Here is a 27,372-nt window from a genome sequence, read left to right on the forward strand (position 1 = left end):
GGTCCCTAAGGTAAACAGGTCCTCGGCCATATAGGGCTTTAAAGGTAATAACCAGCACCTTGTAATGAACTCGGTAACTAACTGGCAGCCAATGCAGCTCCCGCAGCCCAGCTCGCACATGTTCCCACCGAGGTAGGCCCAATAGCAGTCTGGCTGCTGCATTCTGCACTAGCTGCAGCTTCCGGGTTCGGCACAGGGGCAGCCCCATGTAGAGGGCATTACAGTAGTCTATGTATGATAAAATATGATAAAAGAAATAACTTCCAAGCTTAAAGCCCAACAAAAAAGGCCATAGGCAGAACCAGTTTTTGGGGGGGAAACCAACACCCATTCATTCATCTTCTCCAAACAGTTAACTTGAGGGAACTGCCCTGCCTGCCATCCAACAATTCTAATGTGCGTCTTGGTCCTGGGGTTTAATCTATGCAGGGCTTCATTGAAGTCCGACCAGCCCGCCATGTAACAGGATAGTCTAACGTAGCAATCACAGAACAAGCTCGTATAAGCCAGAGTTCTGGCTGCTAGAGCCATAGTGTGGAAAGTCTCTAAGCTGTTCGTGCATTCTAACTCAGCACCATAAATCTCTCGCATTTCAACCAGCATACGTAATTGTAGTGGCTTTACCTCGCTCCTTGATCTTTCAGGCACACCTGAAAGGTTAACAGGGAACCAGGTACAGTTGAACTTTGTGTATCCTCATGGAAAAATGCTAATCTCAGTAAACACGATTAGCTGGTCTCTGCTTTCGAGCACGTCCCATGCTCTGATCAAAGAGTTTTGAATAATTCAGCGATTTCACTTCAGACAATGTCTCGTGACTATCTTGTATGACTCAATAAAAGGCTAGACAAGAGTCCAGTAAGGCAGCTCCTGCCGCGACCTGAAGACTGACTGCTTGGATCATGCTCTGCTACACAAAACGGTTGCTTCACTTGTGCTAATGAGTGGGGTCCCGCTCAGAAGCTCCAATAAAGGTGTCAATCATTAGATTGACCTTTTTTTCCAATTCCCTGGTTTGCACCAATCAAGGCAAGAAACTGTTGCTTTATGGGGGAATAAGTAAATCTCTACCAGACAATCCATGGCATGTATGCCACACGAAGGCACGTAAGAGCCCTTTTGCTGGGTAAGGAGGGCTCATCCTCTGTTCGCTGCAACCCGTTAGGCAAAGGGCAGCGGATGGGTGGCATTCTGGATCCCCAAAGCTTCGGCTCAGCGACAGAAGCCAGCTAAAGCAAGCCATGATTTCTCCACTTGGTTTGCAAATATGTGGGGAAACGCTACAAGTCAGATCCTCCTAGATCCAACTTTTGCCCAGTCCCACTGTGACCCCTGTTGAAGCCAAGAAGAGTTGCCCAGGCACTTCCCTCCAGAAAGCAGGGTAGGTGTGGGGGGACAGGATTCGGAGTTTCCCACCACGCATGCACTCAACGCCTCCGGAGCAGAAAGTGGGGCACTTTTTGAACTGTACTGCTCCTGTCTGAGACCCTAGCTGCTTCCCCATACTAGAGCACCAAGCATTAAGACAACGTTGGGAGTCCAGCAGCACCTTTGAGAGCAACAAAGTTTTATTCAGAATATAAGCTTTTGGGTACATGATGCACACAAAAGCTTATATTCTGAATAAAACTTTGTTGCTCTCAAAGGTGCTGCTGGACTCCCAACGTTGTTCTATTGCTTCAGACCAGGGATAGCCAAACTGTGGCTCTTTCACACATATTGTGCGTTTCTTGAAGCCCCCAGTGCCCCATTGGTCAACTCGGAGAAGACACTTGTCTCTTTCAATCACATCTCCAAGTCAAGCCAACCAGCAGCTTAGAGAATGCATTAAAGTTAAAGTTGCTTTCTTTCCACCTCTCCCTCCATCCTCCCTCCCTCCATCTATTTGCATTCTTGCCACCTTCCTTCCCTCCCTCCTTCCTGTCTTGTGGCTCTCAAACATCTTGACGTTTATTCTATGTGGTTCTTACGTTAAGCAAGTTTGGCCACCCCTGATTCAGACCAACACGGCTGCCCACCTGGAACTACCAAGCATGAAGAACACAACGGGCAACAAGCTCATCCCTAGTTTATATATGAACAGCATTGGCGTGAGAAAACCACAGAGGGCAGTCTGCCTTGTAGGGCTGCCAGGTGAGTGTTGGAAAATAACTGGAGACCTTGCGGTGGATCCAGAAAAAGGCAGGGTCTGGGGAGCGGCCTCAGCATGGTGCAGTGCCAGAGTCCCCCCGTCAAAGCTGCCATTTTCTCCAGGCGAGCCGATCTCTTCCAGCTGGAGATCAGTTGTAAAAGCGGGAGATCCCCAGGCCCCACCTGGAGGCTGGCAACCCTACTTGCATAGATAAAAACAAATGTTTTCTATTACCCCTGACAGATCTAAATGAGGCTTCCCCTCTAGAATCCTCTGCTAGGGATCCTTAAGTTGCCCAGTGGAGCTCATTCTTAGACATCAGCCACACCACACAGCAAACCAGTCACCCCCACGCAGCCGCAGACGGGACTTCGAGGCCACGCGCCGCCGCCAGCCGCTCGCGCCTCTCCCGCCAACCACAGGAGCCGGCCTGATTCGCTCAGGAGGCGGGGCCGAGCCTCCCTCTCCTCCAATCACGGCGCAGCTCGTTGCGTGACGAGCCGCTCGCCTTCCTTCCTCGCCCAAGATGGCGGCTGCTGCGGGGCCGCGCCGAGGCGTCGAGGAGCTGGGCTTGCTGGAGAAGTCTTTGGGGCTGAAGAAGGGGAACAAGTACAGCAGCCAGGGAGACCAGAAGGTGAGGAGGGGAGAAACTGACCTGCGGCGCTGCGCCATAAAAGAAAAATTAAGCGCTCCCCCATCATGCACCGCGCGGGAATTTTCGGGTTGCCAATCCCCAGGTGGGGGCAGAGGTTCCCCCGGTTTGGAGACCCCCTCCCCCGCACTGCATGGTGGGGAGGGAAATGTCTGCTGGGCACTCCATTATTCCCTAGGGAGACTTATTCCCATAGGGTATAATGGAGAATTGATCTGGGGCTTTGGGGAGGGGCTGTTTTTTGAGGTAGAGGCACCAAATTCGCAGCATAGCACCCAGTGCCTCGCCCCAAAATACTCCCCAAGTTTCAAAACGATTGGGCCAGGGGGTCCAATTCTATGAGCCCCAAAAGGAGGTGCCCCTATCCTTCATTATTTCCTATGGAAAGAAGGCATTTTAAAAGGTGTGCTGTCCCTTTAAATGTGATGGCCAGAACTCCTTTTGAAGTTGAGTTATGCTGCACCCCCAGTGTCTCCTGGCTCCACCCCCAAAGTCCCCAGATGGTTCTTGAACTGGACTTGGCAACTCTATTTCTGTAGGATTCGACATTTTGAAGGTGCGAGCTTGAGTCTTGCCCACCGCACATGTGCTTCTAGGGCTGTCAAGTCAAATTCAATTTTTTAAAAAGAAACTCTTAACTTAGATGAGATTTGATATTACAGAATTTCATCTTGTCTTCTGCATCAGTATTGCTGAGTCAACTTTTAACTTTCTCTGTTCAGATTCCTGTACTACAGACAAACAATGGCCCCAGTCTGACCGGGCTGACCACTATAGCCATGCACCTAGTCAAACAAGCAAAACAGGACCAGCTGCTTGGGAGTACTGCAGAAGAGAAAGCCGTTGTTCAGCAGTGGTTAGAATACAGAGTGACACAAGTAGATAAGCAGTCCAGTAAAGAAGAAACTAGAATAATTCTGAAGGTAAGAGTAATTGAATTCATTTGTCCTTCTGGATCAATAGGAGTTAACTTTCTTTTTTTAATGCTCTTTGTGTGTTTCCTAATGACATATGGCTGGTCATAATTCTGGTATGATCCAAAATCACAAACTTGATACAAAATATGATCCAAAATGACAAAAGAGCCAGTTTGGTGTAGTGGTTAAGTGTGTGGACTCTTATCTGGGAGAACCGGGTTTGATTCCCCACTCCTCCACTTGCACCTGCTAGCATGGCCTTGGGTCAGCCATAGCTCTGGCAGAGGTTGTCCTTGAAAGCGCAGCTACTGTGAGAGCTCTCTCCAGCCCCACCCACCTCACTGGCTCTCCAAGAATACAGAGCATCACTTGCCCCAGACAGAGAGTTCCATCTATACCCCTAATAGCCACAGGGTTAGTGATGTAAGTCTCTGTTCCAACTTCTGTTCAGTGACTGTTGAGAGCTTCTACCCCCAAAATCTTGTTGGTTTCTAAGGTGCTGCTGGACTCAAGTTTCTATTTTGGAAAGTGAAATGACTTCTTTAAAAGAGAAATTCCTTTCAATGTCAGAATGTTTCTATGTATTGTAAAGGCTCCAATTTAGCATTTACAATAAGTCCAGTTAGGAGCCAAATGTAACACACTAACTGTTAATAGATTCTAACACCACCTGTTACATTTCTTATTGTGACTTTATTTTGGCTTTGACGTATTGCGATAGAAATGTGTGGTCCCTTATATTTATGATCATTAACAGACTAGCAGTTTGGCCAGAGATCCTGGAGGGTTTTTGCTATATTCTGGGCATGGAGCAAGGGTCACTGGGGATGTGGGGAGTGGTATTCGTGAATTTCCTGTGTTGTGCAGGGGGTTGGACTAGATGAGCCTGGAGGTCCCTCCCAATTCTATATGTCTCTGATTCAGCCATAAAAAGATACAGTAATGGTCTTTCAGGAAAACAGAATAGCATCTCAGTACAGATGTAGCTGAAAGCTTTAGGAGTGGTCACCCCAGAACTAGGGTTTTTTCAAGGGGGTTACATATTTAAATTGTTTCTGTAGACCTAGGATTTTCTGGACCACTGATGGATGGTTGTGGGTAGCTCTGATTTAACTTTCTGCATTTCAGAGTTAGCATGATGGTGTACATAGATGGACTTCTCACAGAGAAAGAAGAAACGCATGAGTCACATGGTCTAGGGAAGGCAGAGTATTTATTTTCTTAGTACATCAGACAGGTTAAACATTAGCTTTAAAACATCTTTGAATATTTCTCCTCAGATTCTAGATCTTTACCACTGCACATCCTAAATTAGTGGTCCGATTAATGTATTTACCACATTGATCTTGTGATTTTTAGTTATAAAGTCTTTCAGATACATTAATTATACCTCCTTATATTAATCCTCATTGCGGAGTAAATGTTTTAACCCTTCTCCAAGAACAAGTGGTCTTTAATGTCCTGAGGGTCAAAAGAACATAAGAGAAGCCATGTTGGATCAGGCCAATAGCCAATAGCCCTGGAGGTCCCTCCCAATTCTATATGTCTCTGATTCAGCCATAAAAAGATACAGTAATGGTCTTTCAGGAAAACAGAATAGCATCTCAGTACAGATGTAGCTGAAAGCTTTAGGAGTGGTCACCCCAGTGGTCACGGTGTCACACCGTGGCCCAAAAAAATTATATATATATATATATATATATACACACACACACACACACACACACACACACACACACTGTGGCTAATAGCCACTGATGGACCTCTGCTCCATATTTTTATCTAACCCCCTCTTGAAGGTGGCTATGCTTGTGGCCGCTACCACCTCCTGTGGCAGTGAATTCCATATATTAATCACCCTTTGGGTGAAGAAGTACTTCCTTTTATCCGTTTTAACCTGTCTGCTCAGCAATTTCATCGAATGCCCATGAGTTCTTGTATTGTGAGAAAGGGAGAAAAGTACTTCTTTCTCTACTTTCTCCATCCCATGCATTATCTTGTAAACCTCTATCATGTCACCCTGCAGTCGACGTTTCTCCAAGCTAAAGAGTCCCAAGCGTTTCAACCTTTCTTCATAGGGAAAGTGTTCCAGTCCTTTAATCATTCTAGTTGCCCTTTTCTGGACTTTCTCCAATGCTATAATATTCTTTTTGAGGTGCGGCGACCAGAACTGCACACAGTACTCCAAATGAGACCGCACCATCGATTTATACAGGGGCATTATGATACTGGCTGATTTGTTTTCAGTTCCCTTGGTGTTGGCCTTTTTTATTGCAAACGCACACTGTCTTGACATTTTCAGTGAGTTATCTACCACGACCCCAAGATCTCTCTCTTGGTCAGTCTCTGCCAGTTCACACCCCATCAACTTGTATTTGTAGCTGGGATTCTTGGCCCCAATGTGCATTACTTTACACTTGGCCACATTGAACCTCATCTGCCACGTTGACGCCCGCTCACCCAGCCTCAACAGATCCCTTTGGAGCCAGGTGCAGTTTCTTCAATTCATTTCTGAAGTATCTTAATTTAAAATATATATACACACACACATAGTTGATCTCAGTAGTATGAATTTATAAATTAAAGGTACAATAAATGTTTTCCATAGCAGATAGTCAGACAAAGTAGTAGTGAGAAATTTTCACTATAATTTTGCTGCACAACTCTGAATGAGAAAAAAATACTGTCTCCTTTTTTGAAGTTGCTATTTTTTTTTCCCCTTCGCATTTGATTTCCAAATGGTCATTCTCTCTGGGTACTTACAGAACTATCTTGCTAGTATTTGAAAAAAGGCGTATGCTTAGTAACACTGGTACTTTACCAAAGTTTTGTTTAGCAGATATTGACAGCGTAACAAGCAAATGGGAGATGTTTGGGTGCTTGTGTATTCTTAGCCAGCCTTCCACTGCCTCTAGGTCAGGTTATGAGACTTGGTAGGCCAGACAGGGGAGGCCAGGTGGGAACTGAGGAAGTATTCATAGACCTCCTGGGTTGCCCTGGTACATTTCTCTGTGCACATATAAACACTTCTCTGTGCACATATGAAGGGGGAAGGAGGGAAACAATAAATTGATCCCTTGGTATTGTTTCCTTGCAGACTGAGGTACATTTAAACAATTATATCTTCTTCTAGGATCTTAATTCATACCTTGAGGATAAAGTCTACGTGACCGGAAACAACTTTACACTAGCAGATATTTTAATGTATTATGGACTGCACCACATCATAGTGAGTAAAAGAGTTACAGTCTTGGAAGATACCTTATCCCTGTAAATATTCCCATTCTACTCACAATAGTAATTTCAGAAGAAAAAATCGTAATGTTTCATTATGCATCTGTGTTATATTACAGGTGATTTCTAATTCATGACTACTTTCTGTATTATGGCAAGATTTGCTGTATTTCATGGTTGGATGTAGAAATCTGAAAGTGCATAAAAGCAAAGAATTGGAATCTGGTGCGTCTGATGGATGGATGTGGACATTTAAATTGAAAATGCATAAAAATAAAGAATTGGAATCCACTGGATTCTTATCATGCTAAAATAACTAGATTAAGCACAGGCAATCAGTCATCCCTATGCTTATTTATTTCTTTTTAATTAAACCTTTTGAAAATGCTTTCCTGTTTTGTGGGACTTTACCAGTACATGTATCAATGGAACAATAGTTGAATATTGTGGGTAATGTTAACGTGGGTGAGAACTTGGATTCACCCAAGTTGCCAAATATATATGTCTAATGACAGTGATAACCTTAAGAAAAATTAAGCCAAGTAGTTTAAGGATCCATTATTTTTCTTGCAAGAGTATTGGGTCACAATAGTAAGTTAGTGTAGAAACTTTCTTACAGTGAATGAAACTCAATAAAAAGATTCAGGGCTTTTTTGTAGCAGGAACTCTTGCATATTAGACCCATCCCCCCCATGTAGCCAATCCTCCTGGAGCTTACAGTAGGCCCTGTATTAAGAGCCCTGTAAGCTCTTGGAGGATTGGCTACATCAGGGGTGTGTGGCCTAATATGCAAAGGAGCTCCTGCTACAAAAAAAAGCCCTGAAAAGAGCTAATAATGGTGAAGCTTTATATTTTGCGATGTAATGGGTTGAATGAATATTCTGTAGTTTGCTTAAGGGATTATATGGTGATATAATGGCTCTTTCTTCTGTTGTTTAGGCTGACCTGACAGTACAAGAGAAGGAGAAATACTTGAATGTGTCTCGCTGGTTTAACCATATTCAGCATTATCCAGGCATCAGACAACATCTGTCCAGCATAGTCTTCATCAAGAACAGACTCTATAAGGTGCACTAGAGGATCACATATCATGTTTGGCGATCTCGAGAAATAAAAACCATCATTCAGATCCACTAACAAGCAAGCATCGTCCCATCTCTTCCCATAGCTGAACAGCTGTTGCCTAAAGGAATAATGTTGCATTGAGTAGCTGTCTAGGAATGTGGACTTCATCAAAACAATTGCCTGGCAAATTCAACAACTGAAATGTGAATCAGGGTTTTTTTCCCCTTTCAGAAAGTCAGCCGTCATTTTAATCATACAGACATGTAGGAACTTGGCATTTATTGTAGGAAAACGTAAATCAACATTATTGCAATATATGTTGCTGTGCAATTTGTCTGACTTGTTTCATGCATAGTACTTGCCTGTATTTTTCTCCCGTTCTCTGGGTGTTTACACTAATTTTATAAAAGTGACTATGGAAAAAAAATCTATTGTGCCAAGGTTTTGGAAAAGAGAAATCATATGTTTTGGTAGAAAATCATATTGATTTGATAAATTATTTTAAAGGTTTTTTTTTAATTTGGGGTTTATTTTCTTGGGGGGAAATGGAAATTGCTATGAAAAATTGATATGTCAGAATATTCATTTTGAGAAATTTTTCTTTTGCTTCCAAAACAGTTAAACTTGACCAGACATAGACTACTAGCTGTGTTGTGGCTGTTTTTAAGGGGACGGATGCTCAAAGAGCTCTCCATCCCTTGACAGTTCATTTTAGTATAGAACCACCTCAGTTCTCCAGCAGCTACTACAGTTCTTCCCATGTAAGAGCCTTGGATCAAATTTGCTTGACTGTCCTTGCTTCATGTGCCCCATCATGCGCAACAGCAGTACATGTGTCGTCATAGTGGTTTCTCTCTTCACGTCAGGATTTTGCACATTCTAAGTAAGAGAAGGAGGTGTCTAGTAAGAGAAGAAGGTGTCATGTATGTTTCATCAATTGCATTTAGGAAGTGTTGCTTGCAAAATGGTATGCAGTTACGAAGAAGGCACATTTATACCCTGCCCTTCTCTCTGAATCAGAGTCTCAGAGCAGCTTACAATCTCCTTTATCTTCTTTCCCCACAACAGACACTCTGTGAGGTGGGTGGGGCTGAGAGAGCTCTTACAGAAGCTGCCCTTTCAAGGACAACTCTACGAGAGCCATGACTAACCCAAAGCCATTCCAGCAGCAGCAAGTGGAGGCGTGGGGTATCAAACCCGGTTCTCCCAGATAAGAGTCCACGCACTTAACCACTACACCAAACTGGCTCTCATCCATAACTGTAGGTAACCTAGCCAGATCCTGGATGGGAAGATGGCTGGAAATCACTTTTACCTGTTAATAATTCATTTTGACACTGGAAAATCAAAAGCTGTTTTCTAGCACATTACAGTGGGGAAAAATGTTATTTAGATTGGTTCATTTTGTTTCTTAGTATCTGAAATTGTCAGACGATTATCTTTAAGTTTGCATAAATGGAGGCTCGTTTTAGTTCTACATATTTAAAAACAGGAAGTGCCTTTTGAGGAAATGAGGGATGCTTATAGCTGATGTTGGTATGAATGATCTTTTAAGAAACTGATGCGACTGTGGAGTGAAGAGAGGTATTGCCCCACCATTGATTCAAGTTGATGTAATGGATTGGAATTTGAACTCTGTTTGGAGAGCTCAGGGGTGTTGGGAAGGAATGACTTCTGCTGATTCCCCTTAAAGCTTTCAAGCACTATGTCATTGCTTTTCCCATATGAGTTGCAGCAGGAGGTTGGCTATTGGGGGGGGGGGGGAATCAATTCCAAAATGCATCACATTTCAATAGCACTGTTTTCTTTGTCCTCCAGCCCCACCCTTTTCCTAAAAATGTTTTTAAAAGTGTAATAAACATTGGATCGTTTTTTATCTTTGGTTTGTTGCCGCACAGATTTATGAGAATATTGGGGTTTTTTTAAAAAAAAAAACAACTTAATTTTCACAGCATTTTCTGAACAAAGATGCTCATTGTTAGTGCTCGTGAATTGGGATTTGCATAACTGCTGCATCTAAGTTCACTCGAAAATAGTGTGATGTCTCAAGTCTGTAACTCTGGGATGCAAGGTCTTCACCATGTGTTGTAGGATATTTCACAAGGTATTCAAGCTGCAGGATAAATGTTATCAGTGTGCTAATAAATTGCTGTTTGGCACTATCACAGCAGTAGAGAAGACTTTGGCTGAGTCAGGAAAAGGATGTAACCAGGGTGGAATTCTAGCAGGAGCTCCTTTGCATATTAGGCCACACCCTCCTGCTGTAGCCAATCCTCCAAGAGCCTACAAAAAAGAGCCTTGTAAGCTCTTGGAGGATTGGCTACCTCAGGGGTGTGTGGCCTAATATGCAAAGGAGCTTCACCCCTGGAGGTAACTAATAGAACAGAATTATGCTGCTGAGATAGGTAGTCAGATAACTGTCCTAAACCTCCTTTTTATGTTTCTTTTGGTGAGTCTGTTAATGTATACTTTGATCAATAAACAAAGGATGTTCCATATTTGAAAGACTTTTAAAAATTAAATGCATGCCAAAGGTAGCCAGAGGAGGGGGGGTGAAAAAGGAACCTATATGGAAGTGTAATCAAAGGTGCTCTTTAGAATGTCATTGGGTTCTTTCTCCCCTGCCAAAATAAGGATCACCACGCATTGTGACTTTCGTCATTACATTTTCTTGTTTATTGTCCCTTTGTCACTTAAGAGTATTTGTAGCAGTCCCTGTTGTGCTGAGCAGTGCAGCTCCTCTTCCTGACTAGGGGAAACCTTGCTGCTTGCAACCAACTCTTACACAACAGAGTACGAGCCTCAACTTCTAGTGTAGGACTAGTTTTTGTTAGCTTCAATCAAGCAGCTTTAGTAGCATGCTTCCTGCAGAAGCTGGATTCAGGTAGCCGGCCCAAGGTTGACTCAGCCTTCCATCCGAGGTCGGTAAAATGAGTACTCAGCTTGCTGGGGGGAAAGTATAGATGACCGGGGAAGGCAATGGCAAACCACCCCGTAAAAAGTCTGCCGTGAAAACGTCATGAAAGCAACGTCACCCCAGAGTCGGAAACAACTGGTGCTTGAACAGGGGACCTTTTTTTCCCTTCCTGCTTTATGGTTATGTGCTTCGTTGGGTCAGCGTATGGGTGGAAGCAAAGGAAGGAAGGAAACAATATTTTGCTTCCAGGTTTCTTCATCTTAATTACTATCTGGTGAGGAAGTGATTTCTGCCCTTTCCCCACTGCAGCCTTGACCTGCAGGGCTACTATGCGGGTCCTGCAATCCCAGAATAAATCCTTCCAGAGGTGGTGACGGCTGCTGGGCAGAGGAACTGGGGAAATCTCTTTTTAATGTACGCTTTCATGAGCCCCTTGGCGCAGTGTTAAAGCTGCAGTACTGCAGTTGGAGCCCTCTGCTCACAACCTGAGTTCGATCCCAGCGGAAGCTGGGCTCAGTTAGCCGGCTCAGGTTGACTCAGCCTTCCATCCTTCTGAGGTCAGTCGAATGAGTACCCAGCTTGCTGGGGGGAAAGTGTAGATGACTGAGGAAGGCAATGGCAAACCACCCTGTAAAAAGTGTGCCGTGAAAACGTTGTGAAAGCATCTAGGTAATAGCACAAAATATTAATTTTATTGTTTTTAGAATTTTAATAGATTTTAATTAATTGTAGTTACAATGTACTGTACAGTGTATATTGAATTTGTTGTTAGCCCCCCTGAGCCTGCTTCGGCGGGGAGGGCGGGGTACAAATAAAAGGTGAATGAATGAATGAACCTCACCCCAGAGTCGGAAACGACTGGTGCTTGCACAGGGGACCTTTCTTTTTCCTTCGTGCGCATGCACACCAAAGCTTACCTTCTGAATAAAAATGTGTTGGTCTAAAGGTGCTCCTCGACACGGCTTGAAAACATTGTAAGGGGGCAGGCAAGCCTACCAACAAACCCCGCTCTTTCAGACCACCGACCTCAGGATTTTCCCACAACCCCGCGAAGCTGCACGGACCAGGCTTTGATTGGTAGCATCGCAGAGAACTCCGCCCACGAGGCGGGCACCAGCCCAACGAAAGCCTACACGTCACGCATGCGCCGTACGCTTCCCCAAGTGCGGCGCATGCGTGGTTTTATCAGCTGGCCGCCGGGGCACAATGAGCGGGAGCGGTGCTGCGTCTCTGTCCCCCAGTAAAGCTGAAGAGTTCTCGCCGCCGGGCTCTGGCGGAGGCGGTAAGAAGCGGGACCCGCTGGGGTCTGGAGCGGCGATTCATCCCATTTTGAAAGGTAAAAAGCCCCGCGCGTGACGCTCTTCCCTCCGGAACCGAAAGTGTCGTTAACTGTCGCGCGCGGAGGGGGGGGGGTCCTCACTTCGAGCGGCGCATGCGCCCTGGCAAGGCGCGAGCCCCGGGCTGAAGGAAGATGCGAGGGTGCAGCGCTGCGCGTGCGCACCGAGATGGAAACGCTGCAAGCAGTGGGGAGTGTACTCCGTCCTGAGTAGGGGTCAAGTTGCACCTTTAAAAGACCAACAAAGTTTTATTCAGAATGGAAGCTTTCGTGTGCGCATGCGCACTTCTTCAGACGAGGGAATGGGGTACAGTGGGCAGAAATACATATAGCTGGCAGGCAGTGGTTTAGAATGCAAAACGGTGCAAATTTTAAATCCAGGGACAAAATAGTAACATGAACAAATTGAGCAAGCCTTTGATCTGGGTAGTTATTCTGTCATTGGATTTTAAATTTGCACCGTTTTGCATTCTAAACCACTGCCTGCCAGCTATATGTAGCTCTGCTCACTGTACCTTGATTCCTCCGCTGAAGACGTGCGCATGCACACAGAAGCTTTAATGCACTAAAAAACTTCAATGCGTGTTAACTATTTGTGTAATATTGCAAAACCGAATGGCTTAATTAGTTGTCTGTAATCTGCTCTGAGCCCGCTTGCGGAAACGGTGGGATATAGACTTGAAAAGTAAATAAATAAAATTTAGGTGCATAGGATCAGGCTAATAAGAGTCTCAGAAGCTGTGAGTAAATTACCAGGTAACAGCTAGATATGGGTGACCAATAACAGACTAAAATGTGGGAAGCATAAAGGGGAAAGACTGGCAGGTATCAGTGAGTTGAATAATAGTGCATTAAAGATAGCAAGACTTCTTTTTCGTTGTGCCCTTCCCATATTATAATACACAAAGGTGGTTTCCCTGTTTGTTTTTTTGTATGAGAGTGTGACTGCAGACAAAACACAGTAGAAATGGGGCTTCTATATGGGAGGTTTCCCTGTCTTGTTCCCCCAGCAGTGGTTATTCCCCCTCTCGCTATAGCTACTAGGGCTTTTCCGGGTTTTTTTAATATATAAAATCAACCAATTTTATCAATACACTACTACTGCAATAAGTATAACGGGTTCTGTCAATTCCCACCTTTTTTTTTTTAAGTCAATAGCTCATTCTGTTGTTTGGTAAAAGGGAAAGGATGTATCTTTGCCACTTTTTAAAATGAAAGCTGGTAATTTGGAGAACTTGTTACTCTTGTTGGTACAACGGTATGGTGCAGGAGGCCAGACTGTGGCTCTTGAAGCTCCCACAGCCCCCTCAGGCAGCTTGGAGAAGGCATTTCTCCCTTTAAACCAGGGGTGTCAAACGCATTTGTTATGAGGGCCGGATTGGACATAAAAGAGACCTTGTTGGGCCGGGCCATGTCAGGTTGAGCTGAGCCATATCAGACAAGGCCATGTGTGTACCTATTTAAGATTGGGTAGCAGAGATATAAATTTTATAAAGAACAAAGACAAACACAAATGTTTTTTAAAAAAACTTAAAACATTAGCACTCATTGGTTTTAAAGGTGCTTTCTTCGTATTTTTCCCATGGATCCAGGGAACGGTGCAAAGGTAGCTCTGGGCTCTTTCCTTCCTTCCCCAGGGGGCCAGAAGGGGGGAGGAGCTTCAGCCAATAGAAGGAAGAGAGGATTGGCTGAGTAGTTCTGGGCGATTGAGAGAGCCTGGCAAAGCAAGCTCTCCCTCCCCGCCCCCTTCTCCCCAAAGGAGGAGCCTCAGCCAATTGAGAAAATAGAGGCTTTGTTCTGTAGCTCTGCTGTGCAGTTGAGCAAGCCATGCAGAGCAAGCTGTTATGCAGAAGGAAGCAAGATAAAGGGAGAAGGAAGCAGATGACAGCCAGTTGTTTGGGGGCCTGATAGGAGCCCTCTGGGGGCCTGATTCAGCCCCCGAACTGCATGTTTGACACCCCTGCCAGCCAGTGGTTTGGAGAATGCATTTAAATAATAATAATAATAAATAATAAATTTTATTTATATATTTATATTTTATTTAAACTTAAAGTTGCTTTCTTTCCACCTCTCACTCCCTACCCCCATATATTTGCTTTCCTTCCTGTCTTGTGGCTCTCAAATGTCTGATGTTTATTCTGTGTAGCTCTTACGTTAAGCTGTTTGGCCACGTGATACCATATTTTTCCAAAAAATCACCACAAGAAGCCTTCCCCCAAGAACCCAGGAAGGAAAAGACTGCTGAAGGGACAGGGTTAGGGCCAAAATATCTAAATTTTCTCACCTATGCAAAAGCCATACAGGTTTCGCTGCTATTTTCCCAAAACTTCAAAGCAAAGCAGATCTGAGAAAGCCAAGGAAAGCAGAGGCGGAGCACGCAGGCACTGTGATGCTCTGGAGAACAGGGGGAAACAATCCCCTTTGCCAACATCACTGAAGACTGAACCCAGGGCAAATATCTGCGTGGAAATGGCTCAAGAAGACTTAATTATAATAAAATATTTTTTTCACATACTGTACTATTTGTAACTAATGGTTTTGTGACACCCTAAAATGTGAGCAAATTTATCATTGCATAAGCTCACGGCAGAAGCTTATACCAAATAACTAAGATACTTTAAGACTCTTGAGTGTTTTTGTTGAATGATTATCATGGCAATACCACTGCAATATAAACTAATTACCATACACAACTTCGGTAGTGGTGGAAAGTGCAATCAGGACCTATCTGACATGTGCCACAAGGTTTTCAAGGCAAAAGACAAGAGGTGGTTTGCTATTGCCATGTTCTGTGTAGCAACTCTGGACTTCTCCCATGCAAGAACTAGCCAGGGCCAGCCCTGAACTTCTCAGATGTGAGCAAATCATGCTGGCCTGATATTGGGATTTAAACTTTTAAAAAGATCCTTCTAATAAGGCTTTTGGTTCAAAATAATGTTCTGTCTCCTGATTCTTTCCTCTGTTGCTTTAGTAAATAAAGTTGTACTGGTAGCTTGGAGGAAGGTACAGCTGAGGCTTCCTAAAATGGTGCTTGAGTGCACAGGAGATTATAAAGCAGAAAACTTGCTTGCTTTTAAGGCATTTCCTTCCATCCAGATGTTTGAAGAGGGGAAGAAAGAAAGTGGGAGGGGGAAGGGGGAAGAAGATAACAGAATGATAGACAAGAGCTGTTGAACTAGGTGACCCAAGGTGATTTCATGCAGGTCCAAATAAGTCACTTTTTAAAACGACTGTAATTTGTTTTCTTATAGATGTTGGAGAAATATATTCTCGGCTTTTGGATCACAGACCAGTTATTCAAGGAGAAATTCGTTACTTTGTTAAAGAATTTGAGGTAAGCTTCAGTATAAAGTTTTTAAAAGAATTGCTGGTATGAATCTTGAAGAATGGGGGGGGGGGGTTAAAGTTCTGCAAGCTTTGGGGTTTAAGGATATGCTTCTTGAAACACATTTGATATTCATGTTGAAAGATCAGACCTTCAAAAAGATTGGAACCATAACCAGGCAGTTTTCAAAACTTGCTTATTTTAACATTTATGGTGAATAGTACTTATTACCAGGGCTTGGTGTCGGGGTGTGGCCTGATATGCAAATGAGTTCCTGCTGGGCTTTTTCCTACAAAAAAAGTCCTGCTTGTTACTATTTGCTATTATTAATTTCATTTATACCCTGCCTTTCTCTCCAGTGGGGACCCAAAGTAGGGTTACTTAGTTCTCTTTTCCTCCATTTATCCTCACAACAACAACCCTATAAGGTAGGTCGGAGACTGTGTGTGGCCCAAGCACATGGTAGTGGTGGTTGTTGTTGTTCCTTTTGTGACTTCATTTGCAGCCACAAACACTAGAAATGCACATTTTAAAATAGAAAACATCGGGTTGTTCAGCTACTGTCCCTATTATGTCAGTTGCCTACTTTGGGGGAGAGGGGGACATCCATATGGAAACTTGCATTTCTGCCATTTCCCTGGCTTCATGGTCTCATTCTTCATTTGCTGTTAGTGGAACTCCTCGTTTCTAGTCAGATAAATTATAGTGTTATGTGGAATTTTCCACTCCAGGCTTTAATGTAGGCCTAGGAAGTGCACATTGTCACCATTGCCATTGCTAAGAAGAGGAATCACCTATGTGGGCGGAGCAAAAGGATGACTCCCAAGTTCATTTCCAAAGCTGCTGTAGCAGGAGTCTATGAAAAGCATTAATGGGGAGGATACCAGCCATATGTGGTGTGTGCAGTGTTATTTAGTTGATTAATTATGTTCCTCTTGTTTGAAGGTGTCTACAAATCTTTTAAGATTGTGATCCAACCAGAATTGTCCTTTTAAATGTTAAAAATACACTCTTCAGTATAAAAAAATAAGGCCCCAGATGCAGCAGACGCTCACAAGAGCACAGCCCCTGAACCTTTCTGAGAGTTCTCCCTCCTACCCCCTTCCTCCCCACCTACCTTGTCCATTGAGTAGTAGGTGCAGCTGCATAACGATCCCTGGACTAGGAGAGCGGGCAGCCAGCCAGCCACCAGGAGCTTTGCCACACCCACAGCAGCCCTCATTCACCCCTGGAGAAGCCCAGACCACCTTTCTCCACTTCGTATATGATTTAGGGTGGCGGGTGGCTTGCTGGCCTTTTGACTGAGGGTGGGTGACCCAGGAGAGCCCTAGACAAGCGAGGCCTGTTTGGGCTGGCTGGATCTCTAGCCAGCCCAAGCAGGCCTTGCTCCCCTGGGGCTCTCCTTTCTTGTATCAGGTTGCTTTTGGCTGGGGGGGGCATATGCTGATGAGTTATGCTAATGAGCTCCACCTATTTTTCTACAAAGTGACCCCTGATAAAAATGTAACATTCAGTATAGTTTCCACAAGATGGCAGCATGACATTAAGAAAGTATACATTTGGAGGAAGAGTTGGCAGAACCTGGCTAGCAGTAGCTCAGTCTGCCTCATTGATTTTCCTTCCAATGCAGAATGATCACAGTCTCACCAAAATATTAAGGTTTTTAAAGGGTCTCCCCACCTCCCCTCCCCAGTTGAACATAGCAGATGTTATGTATTAATGATGGGAGAGACCTGCTCTAGTGCACTATAAATACTTGGATAAATGCTCTGGGACTGTGGTCTATACTGCTGTGTATAAGCTTCCTGTAGGCAGCACCCTATTATGTCATTTTATGTTAAAATTTATGCTAGGCTTCAGTTCATTCTGGTGGGTTCTAGACTTGTCCAGTTGTAATGCATTGTTTATTGAATGTCCCGTTTTGTTCATTGTATTGATTCACTGGGTGCAAATCTGTCTTAAGTCCCTAAGAAAAACACAGACTTTAGATAATGTACATAAATAAAATCAGTAAGTGAGCAAGTTTTACTAAATCGTTTAAGTGCACTGGGGAGACTGGATACCATCTTAATGTCAGCAACTGATGGAAGCTTAGACTTTCTCTGTTAACTTTTTCAATAGGAAAAACGTGGCTTCCGAGAAGTGCGGGTTCTCGAAAACCTAAAGAACACAGTTTTTGAAGCAAATAATCAGACTCTACCTAAGTGTGATCAAGTCATGCACGGCAGTCTAAATGAAGCGCTCAGGAGATGTAAGCCAAAAATTATTTGCTTTCTGCCTTTGAAATTCTTTGGGGGTTTTCAGGCTGAACAGCTTTGTGGCCCATGTGAAACCAGCCAAGTAATTTTCTGGGGCTGATCGTCCCCAGCTCACTTGTAATGGAAAGACAGGATGTACGTCTTTCAAATCAATAAAACCTGGCAAGGGAATGCATACTATTGAAGATATTGGATTTATATCCCTCCCTCCCTTATGCTGAGTCTCAGAGTGGTCACAATCTCCTCTACCTTCCCGCCCCACCCCCCACAACAGACACCCTGTGAGGTAGGTGGGGCTAAGAGAACTTTTTACAGCAGCTGCCCTTTCAAGGATGACTCCTGTGAGAGCTATGGCTGACCCAAGGCCATTCCAGCAGCTGCCACTGGAGGAGTAGGGCATCAAACCCGGTTCTCCCAGATAAGAGTCCGCACACTTAACCACTACACCAAACTGCCCCCCCTCCCAATACACTCTTGTATTTTATTTAAAGACACCCATGAAGCTGCCTTATGCAATGGCAAAACATTGGTCTACCAAGGTCAGCACTGCATGCTGTGACCATTAGTGTCTTTCCAGGGTCTCAAGGAGAGGGCTTTCATCACCTACTCTCCGATCCTTCGAACTGGAGGTACCCGAAGATTTCTCCGAGTAAACAGATGCTCTATTACAGAGCAATGATCCCACTCCCTTTATTTTTGTTTGAAACATTTATATTTTAAAATGTACAATATTATCTATCCCTCAGTGGTGTGCAATACCCTGCATTAGTAACAGGCCCTTCCCGTAAAGCGCAGCGTGATGTCATTGTGTGGCATTGTTCAACATTTTTCTAGCAGTGACGCCACTTCTGAAAAAGAATCATGTACACCGGACAGTGGCAGTCTAAATAATAAGAGGGGACAGTAAATGCTGCTCAGGCTGATTCTCCTGTCTGTATCCCACTGCGAAGAAGAAGGAGGAGAATTGGATTTACACCCTGCCTTTCACTTGGAGTCTCAGAACGGCTTGTAATCTCCTTTCCCTTCCCATCCCCTCCCCTGACACCCTGTGAGGTAGGTAGAGTTGAGAGCTCTGATAGAAACTGCTCTTTCCAGGACAGCTTCTGACAGAGATATGACTGACCCAGGGTCACTCCAGCAGCTGCACGTGGAGAAGTGGGGAATCAGTCCCAGTTCTCCAAGATCACAGTCCACGCACTTAACCATGACACCAAACTAGCTCTCCCTGTCATTGCTAAATGCGATGGGCAAAGTTGGTTGGCTAATGATTCCAAGTGTGTTCTGTGAATACTTGCAAAATTTAACAATGGGGTGGAGGAGGAAGCAGCAGAATATTGCCTGTGGAATCCTATAATTGTTTGAGCTTACGATTGTTTAAAAGGTAGGATCGGGGTAGCTGCAGTGGTTGGCAGTAGAAGAACAAGATTCAAGTCCAGTTGTACCTTCGAGTCCAACAGGATTCCCAGGGTGCAGGCGTTCGAGAGTCGAAGCTCGCTTCATCCAGTCAGGCAGATAAAGGCACATCACATGTTTTGTTAGGCGGCATTCCCTGTCCGCCTAACAAAAAATGTTAGAACAGAGATAATTTTTTTGTAACATAGAAATCTCTGTCCAAATTGATTGTTCAGGTCAGGAGCTGGCAGGCCCATAGCCAGAAAATTCCAGTTGGGGGAGGCCATGGAAATTTTTTTGGGAGGGGCCCCCATCTGGCGGCCCCCACTCTCTCCGCCAGCACTCCCCCCCGCGGCTCTGGTGCCCCACCCCCCTCCATGCGGCACCTTCCCCTCCCTCCCTCCCACTCACTCACTTACCCACCAACAGGGCAATTGCACCACGAAGGCGGTGTAGACACCGCCGGCTTCCATGCGGCTTTTCCTGGCGATCACATGATTGGCGGGGGGCGCGCCTTGCAGGGGCGGGACGGAGAGAAAGGTGCCGCACGGAGTGGGGCGGGGCCACCAGAGCCATGGGGAGAAAAGTGGCAGCAGAGAGAGTGAGGGCCGGGGAAAGGAGGGGCCAAAAAGATCCGATGGGGGGGTTGGGTAGAGGGCCATGCTCCCCCAGGCCCTCCCCCCATGGCTACAGGCCTGGGAGTTGGGATATTGGTTTGTAAATTTATTTTCTGGTTATTGTTTTTTTAAGTTCTAGTCAGTTTCTGGAATCAAAGATTGAATAGGCAGGTAAAATAATGAGTTTTTGATGACTGCAGGTACACAGTGAGCAATTACACTTAATTTATGAACCAATAAGAATTTCAGAGTAAGATCAATTTGAAGCAAAATCAGATGTCATCTTATGAAGACTGTTATTTCAAGAGATGTAGTTTGTAGTAGTTAGAATGTCAGATGGGGATCTGAGAATTGCTGGCTCAGAATCCTCCTCTGCCATGGCCTCGGGCCAGGCAAACACACTGTCTCACCCGCCTCCACAGGTGGTGGTTAGGGTGAAAAAGAGGAGAGGAGAAGGCTGTTTTAAGCTGCTCTGGGACCCCATTGGGGGAAAAACCAGTATATGAGAAAGGCTACTTGTTGTCGGTAGCAACAATACAGATGTTGACTTTGCATAGCGAGCAGAGTAAGGGGTGAATTGCATGGATTGCTGTTCTAAAACCAGCTTTCCAGTACTGTCAACAAATTCTAACACCAGTGTTCAAAGAACAGGAGATCCCATCACTGCACTGGGTCACGGTGGGCCCTACAGAGCAATGAAGAGCTTTTAATTCCTTTTTTGAAAGCTGCACCTGTTTTGAGGAGAACCGCCGTTCCTGCTTCACAGCAGACTGTCATGTTTCATTACTCATATGGTAGTATTTGTATATAGAATACCCAGTTTTAGAATCATTAACGGCCACTGGTGGAAGGAAACAGAGAGATGAGTGGAGGACTCTTGCAACCTGAGCTTTTCTGGAGGTCAGCTGTTCTTGGATTGCAAAATCAGTTTGCCTTTTCTGCAGTAGGAGATGTTCTTGCAAAAACAACCATGACAACTCCGGCTATGCCTGCAGTTTGTTTATTGATTTGAATGTCTGTTTATTCATTTGAAATAAATAAATTTGTTTATTCATTTGAATTTGTCGTTTTGGTGGTTATATGTTTGTTCCGCTTCTCAGACAAAATTTGTCTCCCAGAGTTGCTCCATTAAAATTCAGCACACAATGCAGGCGGCAGGCACAATACATCAATAAAAACGGGAACCGGGCCTTGCCTTCAGACAAACACACAAGGGGGAAACGGTAAAGGTAGTCCCCTGTGCAAGCACCAGTCGTTCCTGACTCTGTCGCTTTCACAAACATTCGCAGCAGACTTTTAACAGGTATAACTAGGAAGCTGTAATTGCAGGGTGGTAATTTGCAGTACTGCAGTCTGAGCTCCCTGCTCATGACCTGAGTTCAATCCTGGCGGAAGCTGGGTTCAGGTAGCCAGCTCCAGGTTGACTCAGCCTTTCATCTTTCCAAGATCGGTAAAATGGTAAAAATGGGTAAAAAGCTTGCTGGGGGGAAAGCGTAGATGACTGGGGAAGGCAGTGGCAAACCACCCCGTAAAAAGTCTGCCGTGAAAACGTTGTGAAAGCAACGTCACCCCAGAGTCGGAAACGACTAGTGCTTGCACAGGGGACTACCTTTACCTTTTGTTTAATTAGGAAGGAGGAAATTGGAAGAGGTTAGATGCTGGAATAAAGAAACTGTTATGCAAAATGTGACTACATGAAATTGTGGAATACGTATAATTTATGCGGATTGCAGAATTCCGTTTTTCTTGGTGCAGAATTTGGATTGCATTGGTACAGAAACTTTAATGTAGTTCACACAGCCCATACATCATTTTAAAGGTCTACACTGGACTAATTCCAGTGCTGGCCCTGATGGGGCAGAAAGTCACTTTTTGTAGGTAAATCAGTTTCTGAGAACAGGGTGCTATAGCATTGTGCTTTGAGAGCAAAAATAGCCACGAACAATTGTCATTTCTGTATTCCAGTACAGGCTGGCAATGACATGATCTGTAGACTCCAGCAGACAGAGCAGGAAGGAAAACAGGTAAAGTTTCATATGACTTATTTTTAAATTAGCTCGGGCTTTGTTTATCCTGCGAGCGACGCTCGTGCTCTTTTGCGTGACCTTGACTTCCAGCAAGGCACATCCTTTTCCTCCTGTCGTCTTTCCCTGCACAGCTCTCCCCACCCTTTTGCCTACAGATGATTCTGCTATAGAAACTGAAGGGCTTTAAAAGAAAAGAAATCTCTAGCAAGAGTTACGCTGTGAATCTCTGCATGACATCAGAATAGTACGGCCAGCGCATCACACAAGCAAGACAAGTAACAGCTTTCAGGCGAGATCTGAGGTAGTAGTGCAGTGCTCTGGGACCAGTGCAAGATTTCTACCTACAAGCAATTATTATGGAGTTGTACATTGTAAGCAGCACACTGATTTGATCTCTTTTCAGCCTTGAACGTACAAGCAGTACGAGTTTCTAGTTTGCCTTGGGTGACCCCGCAGATAACGTTGCGTCCCTGCGTGACAGCGTGAGTGAGCTATGAGATTCACAGACTCTGCTACAGCGAGTCCTTATGTTACTGCAGAACCAATTAGTAATGAAAAATTCTGAGGCAAGCCTTCCTCTGCGGTAACTTCAGTATCTGTAGGAAGGAGCTGAGTAAAGCTGCCGTTAGTAAGTCTTTTAGGATTTCCAGACTAATATTACCAGATCCACTTTTCTTGTTTGTGGAAACGTTTTCATTGACTTTCCTTCACGGTAGAGAACAGGGGGAAAGATGTGTGCTCTCCCAAAACGATCTCCCTTCCAAAATGATCACTTTGTCATGGCTTCTGTTGCCAAAATTTTCCCCTCAGAAATTGGCACAATAGGCACAGGTAAAGACTTGACCAAATTTTGTTTTATTTAAACACACTGGCGGGGAAGGGAATTGATATACACATAGGGATTTGGAATAGGTAGACACAGGGGTCGTTTTGTAGAAAAACAGGTGGTGGAGCTCATCCAGGGATTGTTATGCAGCTGCATCTACTATTCAGTGGACAAGGTGCGAAGGAGGAGGTGGAACTCTAAGAAAGGTTCAGGAGCTATGCTCCTGTGAGCTCCCACTGAACCTGAGACCTTGGTGGACAGAATGTTAAACCTAAACACAGAACTGTATCTGAGGTTGCCGACTTCTCAAGAGATGGTGTTGTGCTTAAAATCGTTTGGCTTTTATGAAAGGTACTGCAGATATTCTTAAGAGTGTTGTATATCTTCTTCTGGAGCTTGTTACTGGATAATCACACAGACTTGAGATCTTTTTAAGCTTTAATCCTACGTTTGTAGACCAGGGGCTTTCCTGTCTGCCCCCACTTCCTCTGGCCAGATTGTTACTCTCTTCTCCTCAAGAGCAAAAACACCTTTGGACTTGCTTGAGGGACCTCTGTGCCTCCTCACACCTCTTGTCACATCCCTCTCTTCCCGAAAAAACAGTCTGAACAAACTAATAAGCTTCCACGCTGAGAATGCCTAATTCTCCACTCAATAGTGTTTCTGATGTTCACCCAAGGAGATTCCTTTCACTCCTTTTCCCTCAGAGTCTCTTAAGAGGAATTTGTGAACCTGCCAAGCTGTCCCAACCCAGCATCTGCTGGGAGAGCCAGTTTGGTGTAGTGGTTAAGTGCGCGGACTCTTATCTGGGAGAACCGGGTTTGATTCCCCACTCCTCCACTTGCAGTTGCTGGAATGGCCTTGGGTCTGCCATAGCTCTGGCAGAGTTGTCCTTGAAAGGGCAGCTGCTGTGAGAGCCCTCTAAGCCCCACCCACCTCACAGGGTGTCTGTTGTGGGGGAGGAAGGGAAAGGAGATTGTGAGCCGCTCTGAGACTCTTCGGAGTGGTGGGCGGGATATAAATCCAATATCATCATCTACCTCACAGGGTGTCTGTTGTGGGGGAGGAAGGCAAAGGAGATTGTGAGCCGCTCTGAGACTCTTCGGAGTGGAGGGCGGGATATAAATCCAGTATCTTCATCTACCTCACAGGGTGTCTGTTGTGGGGGGAGAAGATATAGGAGATTGTAAGCCACTCTGAGTCTCTGATTCAGAGAGAAGGGCGGGGTATAAATCTGCAATTCTTCTTTTTTTTAAAAAAAAAAAGAAAAAATCATATCCACTGAGCAGATAAGCATATATGCTTATGACCACTAAAATGAATGGGGGGGGGGGGGAAAGAAACCCAAACCATTCTAAGGGGATGGTGTGCAACAGTCATCTGATGGTGCCAAAGTGCAGGAGCATCTGACTGGGAATAATCTGCTCCCTTTTGAATTGGCCTGACTTGGGATGCCTCCCGGGCAACGGAAGCAGCCCATCTGTGCCCACCACTCGGCTCCAACTGCTTTCAAATAACTAGGGGTGGGCTATTTTGAATACTGGCGCTGCTGACTGCCCCCTCTTGACAGTTAGCACTATTTCCCCCAGTCAGAGTGAGTTCTGTTACTCATTTGCAGTTCCCTTTGCTGTCACTCCTGTGCTCTGCCTCTAAGCCTGCATAAACCTGCTGTCCATCACAAGATGGTTAAAGAAATTAAAATCCCTCTTTCCGTGGAGCAAAAAGTCCCCAACAGAATGGAAATCTTTCCTGGTTAGCTGAAAACGGCGAACATGCTATGAATATGGCTTGTTTGAAATGGAAGCGTTTCATACTTGGGGATATTATTTAATGAAAGGCCGTATTATAAGAACACGTGACTCGCTGGAATTTCTCACATGGCTGCTTATTTCTTGCTTGCAGCACAGGAGCTCTGAAACCTCAGGGTTAGGGAGAGCTGCGCAAGAAGTTAATTCTCTGTGTTAGTTCTGTACTTCTCTACGGTCGGTAGGCAGCCCATTCAGGTCTGTGGTCTGCAATAGAGATGTATTGTAAGCAATACTCCCTCTAAGCTGTGGAGTCTTGTGAGCAGAAACTCTACTGGATGAACATGAGAGAGAAGCCATGTTGGATCAGGCCAGTGGCCCATCCAGTCCAACACTCTGTGTCACACAGTGGCCATAAAAACCCAAGTGCCATCAGGAGGTCCACCAGTGGGGCTAGAAGCCCTTGCCCCCCCCCCCCCAGCACCAAGAATACAGAGCATCACTGCCCTAGACAAAGAGTTCCATCTGTACCTTGTTGCTAATAGCCACTGATGGGCCTCTGCTCCGTATGCTTATCCAGTCCCCTCTTGAAGCTGTCTATGAGCTACTGGCATTAAGGTTATGAGCAACTGCATAAATCGGTTTGCGCTAGGGCCATTTTTCCTGAGCTGAGACAAAAACGTGTGAGCCAGAGGCTAAAAAACTGTGAGGGAACTCTGATTGTAAGAAGGCTGCAGCTACCCTTGATGCCTTTCTTTCTTTGAGCGTACTGTGAACATCCCACGAGGCAGCAAAATATTATTGGGCCCAGTGTAGGTACCACGTTTCTGAGCTGTAAGCATGGGCAGGACATTGGGCGTGTGCTTTGGGTTCACACGGTTTCACCATGCTTTTCCATGTGTTAATGTTCTCTCCGTCCCCCTTTTAAGAGTTAAACATGATTCGGTGCTAACATCTACACAGATTAGGGCCACCATTTCCAGAGTCAGTAACCTCACTTTAAATTCCAGTTGCAACTCCATAGTTCAGCGATACTTTGCCAGCCGAGAATCTAGGGAACACGGTACGAGCAGGTCCGAGAGGCACAGACGAGGAGGTTCGCGGGTCAAAGCCAGGAGTTCGGAAACCACAAGGGGTGTCAGGTGCTGTGGTCACAGCTCTCCAGAAGGTTGATGAGTTGCTCCCACGCCTCTGGGTCGTTGACAGCTGGGTCTTGTTGAACTGGCAGGGGAGCCGTTGTTTGCCTTATTAGCCCCAGGTGCTCCTCCTGACTTGGTAAACGTTGGGCTGTGAGGCACGCACTCAGTCTCCTCTCCAGAAGCTCCAAGCACACCCGTCATCTCCTGCGTTCCTCTGGAGAAAGGGGGAGACGAGGCAGCCCTTCCTGAATCCAGGGTCATTGGTTCACTGCCAGTCGAGGTTGCCTCCTCTGTGGTCCACACTGTCCTCAGCAACTGGTGCCCGAGGGCTCGCTTCCTCCACCTCAGTGTCACTGGCAGGGCTGGTAACATCTCGCCGGGCATCAGCTTCTCCAGGCTATTGACCCACGACAGTTACGTGGTATCTCATAACATTTTGACATCTGTCTCCTTTTGCCACCTCCTCTTTGTATGTTTAAGCAGAAAACTGTCACCCCTGTCTGTGAAAAAAATCCCTGCCTTTTGAATTGGCGCAGTTTGTTTCTGTGCCTTCTGTCGTATAACTGTCTTGCAGTAGGTAAAGATAGAGAGGAATGCGGAAGAGAGTCACCCTGAGTTCAGTACACTGTTAGAAGTTGGGTTTTTCTATCCTAAGGGAGTGCAATTATGATAAAGTTTAAGAATCACTGCTGAAGTGAAAGCTTGTTTCTTTTTTCTTGGATGGGGGGTTGCCGTTATTCACTGCAAAGTCTTCATGCAAAACCGCCTGTTACCGGGTAGAAGTGACACAGCTTCCTTTCTCTTGTCAGTTGCAGACGGAGAAGCTAATGGCAGGCGAAAAACAACGGATAGCCCAGTGGGAGGAGTTTCTGAAGGAACAGCACACACTAAAAGCAGTTGTGGATGAGGAGCACGCCAAAGCTATGGAACGCCTCAAAGAACAGTATGCCATCATGGAGAAAGACCTGGCCAAGCACACGCTTTAAGTGCCCTTGTTTTGCAGCAAGACTGTCCCCCTCCCCCCCTTTTGCAGTATCATTGCTCACCTGGTACTGAAATCCTCTATCACGGAATTGCCAACACAGTATCTCGGTTCAGACGACACAGCAGCAGTAGCAAGAACTTTAAAAAATAAATCAGTGTAGTTTTAAAACAAAAAACTTGTGCATTACCAGTATTCTACCCCAGCGACTGAGGTTGGTTTGATTGCATCCACTTGAATTCTCCATCTTCCCAGTATATGTGATTTTTCATGCAATCATTATAATGAGATCTGTATTGCAAGAGCCCAGGCTGGAGGGAGATGGGCACCTGTTTGGCTCGAAAGAGAAATAACACTTCTTTGAAGAGGCCTGATAAATAGGCTTGTTGTGAAAAGCAGGCTGGAAAAACCTCCAGATGCCACCAAGTGGCGGAGGTAAATAGTCTCAGGTTGATACTTCACACTATTTATGCTCGTGGGTGGATTACTAAGAGAGCCAGGAGGTCTTTTGAAAGAAAAAGTGTTTCTATCACTGCTTGTTGCTCTTCAGTAAAGAACACAGTATTTTTTAAAAAAAAATCCATTCTGTTTATCATATGTATTTGTACATGCAGAAAGTGTTGAGTCCACCTGAAATCTGTAGGAGTCAACTCAAGCCTTTTGGGGAGGGATGACCTCTGTCTTCTGTGAACCCTTCAGATGCAAGTGTATTAATTTGTGTTCTTTCAGAGAGATTGTATTATGGGGCGTGGCCAGCTCCTGTCTTCACTGTAATAACTCGTATTAAATATTAACGTAATGGATGCAAA

General features: G+C 45.0%; 2 protein-coding genes and 1 long non-coding RNA gene across 3 annotated transcripts; 2 read left to right on the top strand and 1 right to left on the bottom strand.

Moving 5' to 3' along the window:
- The first annotated feature begins 2,533 nt into the window (after positions 1 to 2,533).
- On the top strand, positions 2,534 to 8,644 carry EEF1E1 (eukaryotic translation elongation factor 1 epsilon 1). The gene is made up of 4 exons (XM_060244290.1): positions 2,534 to 2,765; positions 3,506 to 3,706; positions 6,834 to 6,929; positions 7,874 to 8,644. The coding sequence occupies exons 1-4, from the start codon at positions 2,658 to 2,660 to the stop codon at positions 8,009 to 8,011; spliced, it is 543 nt and encodes a 180-aa protein (XP_060100273.1). The 5' UTR covers positions 2,534 to 2,657; the 3' UTR covers positions 8,012 to 8,644.
- Positions 8,465 to 12,305, bottom strand: LOC132575488 (uncharacterized). The gene is made up of 2 exons (XR_009555680.1): positions 11,834 to 12,305; positions 8,465 to 8,878 (listed from the first exon to the last, which is right to left on the bottom strand). It is a non-coding gene; the product is annotated as an uncharacterized LOC132575488 (long non-coding RNA).
- BLOC1S5 (biogenesis of lysosomal organelles complex 1 subunit 5) lies at positions 12,061 to 27,372 on the top strand. The gene is made up of 5 exons (XM_060244289.1): positions 12,061 to 12,252; positions 15,504 to 15,586; positions 17,699 to 17,828; positions 21,810 to 21,868; positions 26,391 to 27,372. The coding sequence occupies exons 1-5, from the start codon at positions 12,123 to 12,125 to the stop codon at positions 26,565 to 26,567; spliced, it is 579 nt and encodes a 192-aa protein (XP_060100272.1). The 5' UTR covers positions 12,061 to 12,122; the 3' UTR covers positions 26,568 to 27,372.

Source organism: Heteronotia binoei, chromosome 7 (assembly GCF_032191835.1).
Source record: "Heteronotia binoei isolate CCM8104 ecotype False Entrance Well chromosome 7, APGP_CSIRO_Hbin_v1, whole genome shotgun sequence".
Lineage (NCBI taxonomy): Eukaryota > Metazoa > Chordata > Lepidosauria > Squamata > Gekkonidae > Heteronotia > Heteronotia binoei.

Bases quoted from the DNA above. Each gene is read 5' to 3' on its own strand.
- BLOC1S5 (XM_060244289.1), top strand. From the start codon at position 12,123: ATGAGCGGGAGCGGTGCTGCGTCTCTGTCCCCCAGTAAAGCTGAAGAG. The intron at 12,253-15,503 runs GTAAAAAGCCCC...GTTTTCTTATAG, and splicing joins GATTCATCCCATTTTGAAAG to ATGTTGGAGAAATATATTCT. The intron at 15,587-17,698 runs GTAAGCTTCAGT...CTTTTTCAATAG, and splicing joins ACTTTGTTAAAGAATTTGAG to GAAAAACGTGGCTTCCGAGA.
- EEF1E1 (XM_060244290.1), top strand. From the start codon at position 2,658: ATGGCGGCTGCTGCGGGGCCGCGCCGAGGCGTCGAGGAGCTGGGCTTG. The intron at 2,766-3,505 runs GTGAGGAGGGGA...TTCTCTGTTCAG, and splicing joins GCAGCCAGGGAGACCAGAAG to ATTCCTGTACTACAGACAAA. The intron at 6,930-7,873 runs GTGAGTAAAAGA...TCTGTTGTTTAG, and splicing joins ATGGACTGCACCACATCATA to GCTGACCTGACAGTACAAGA.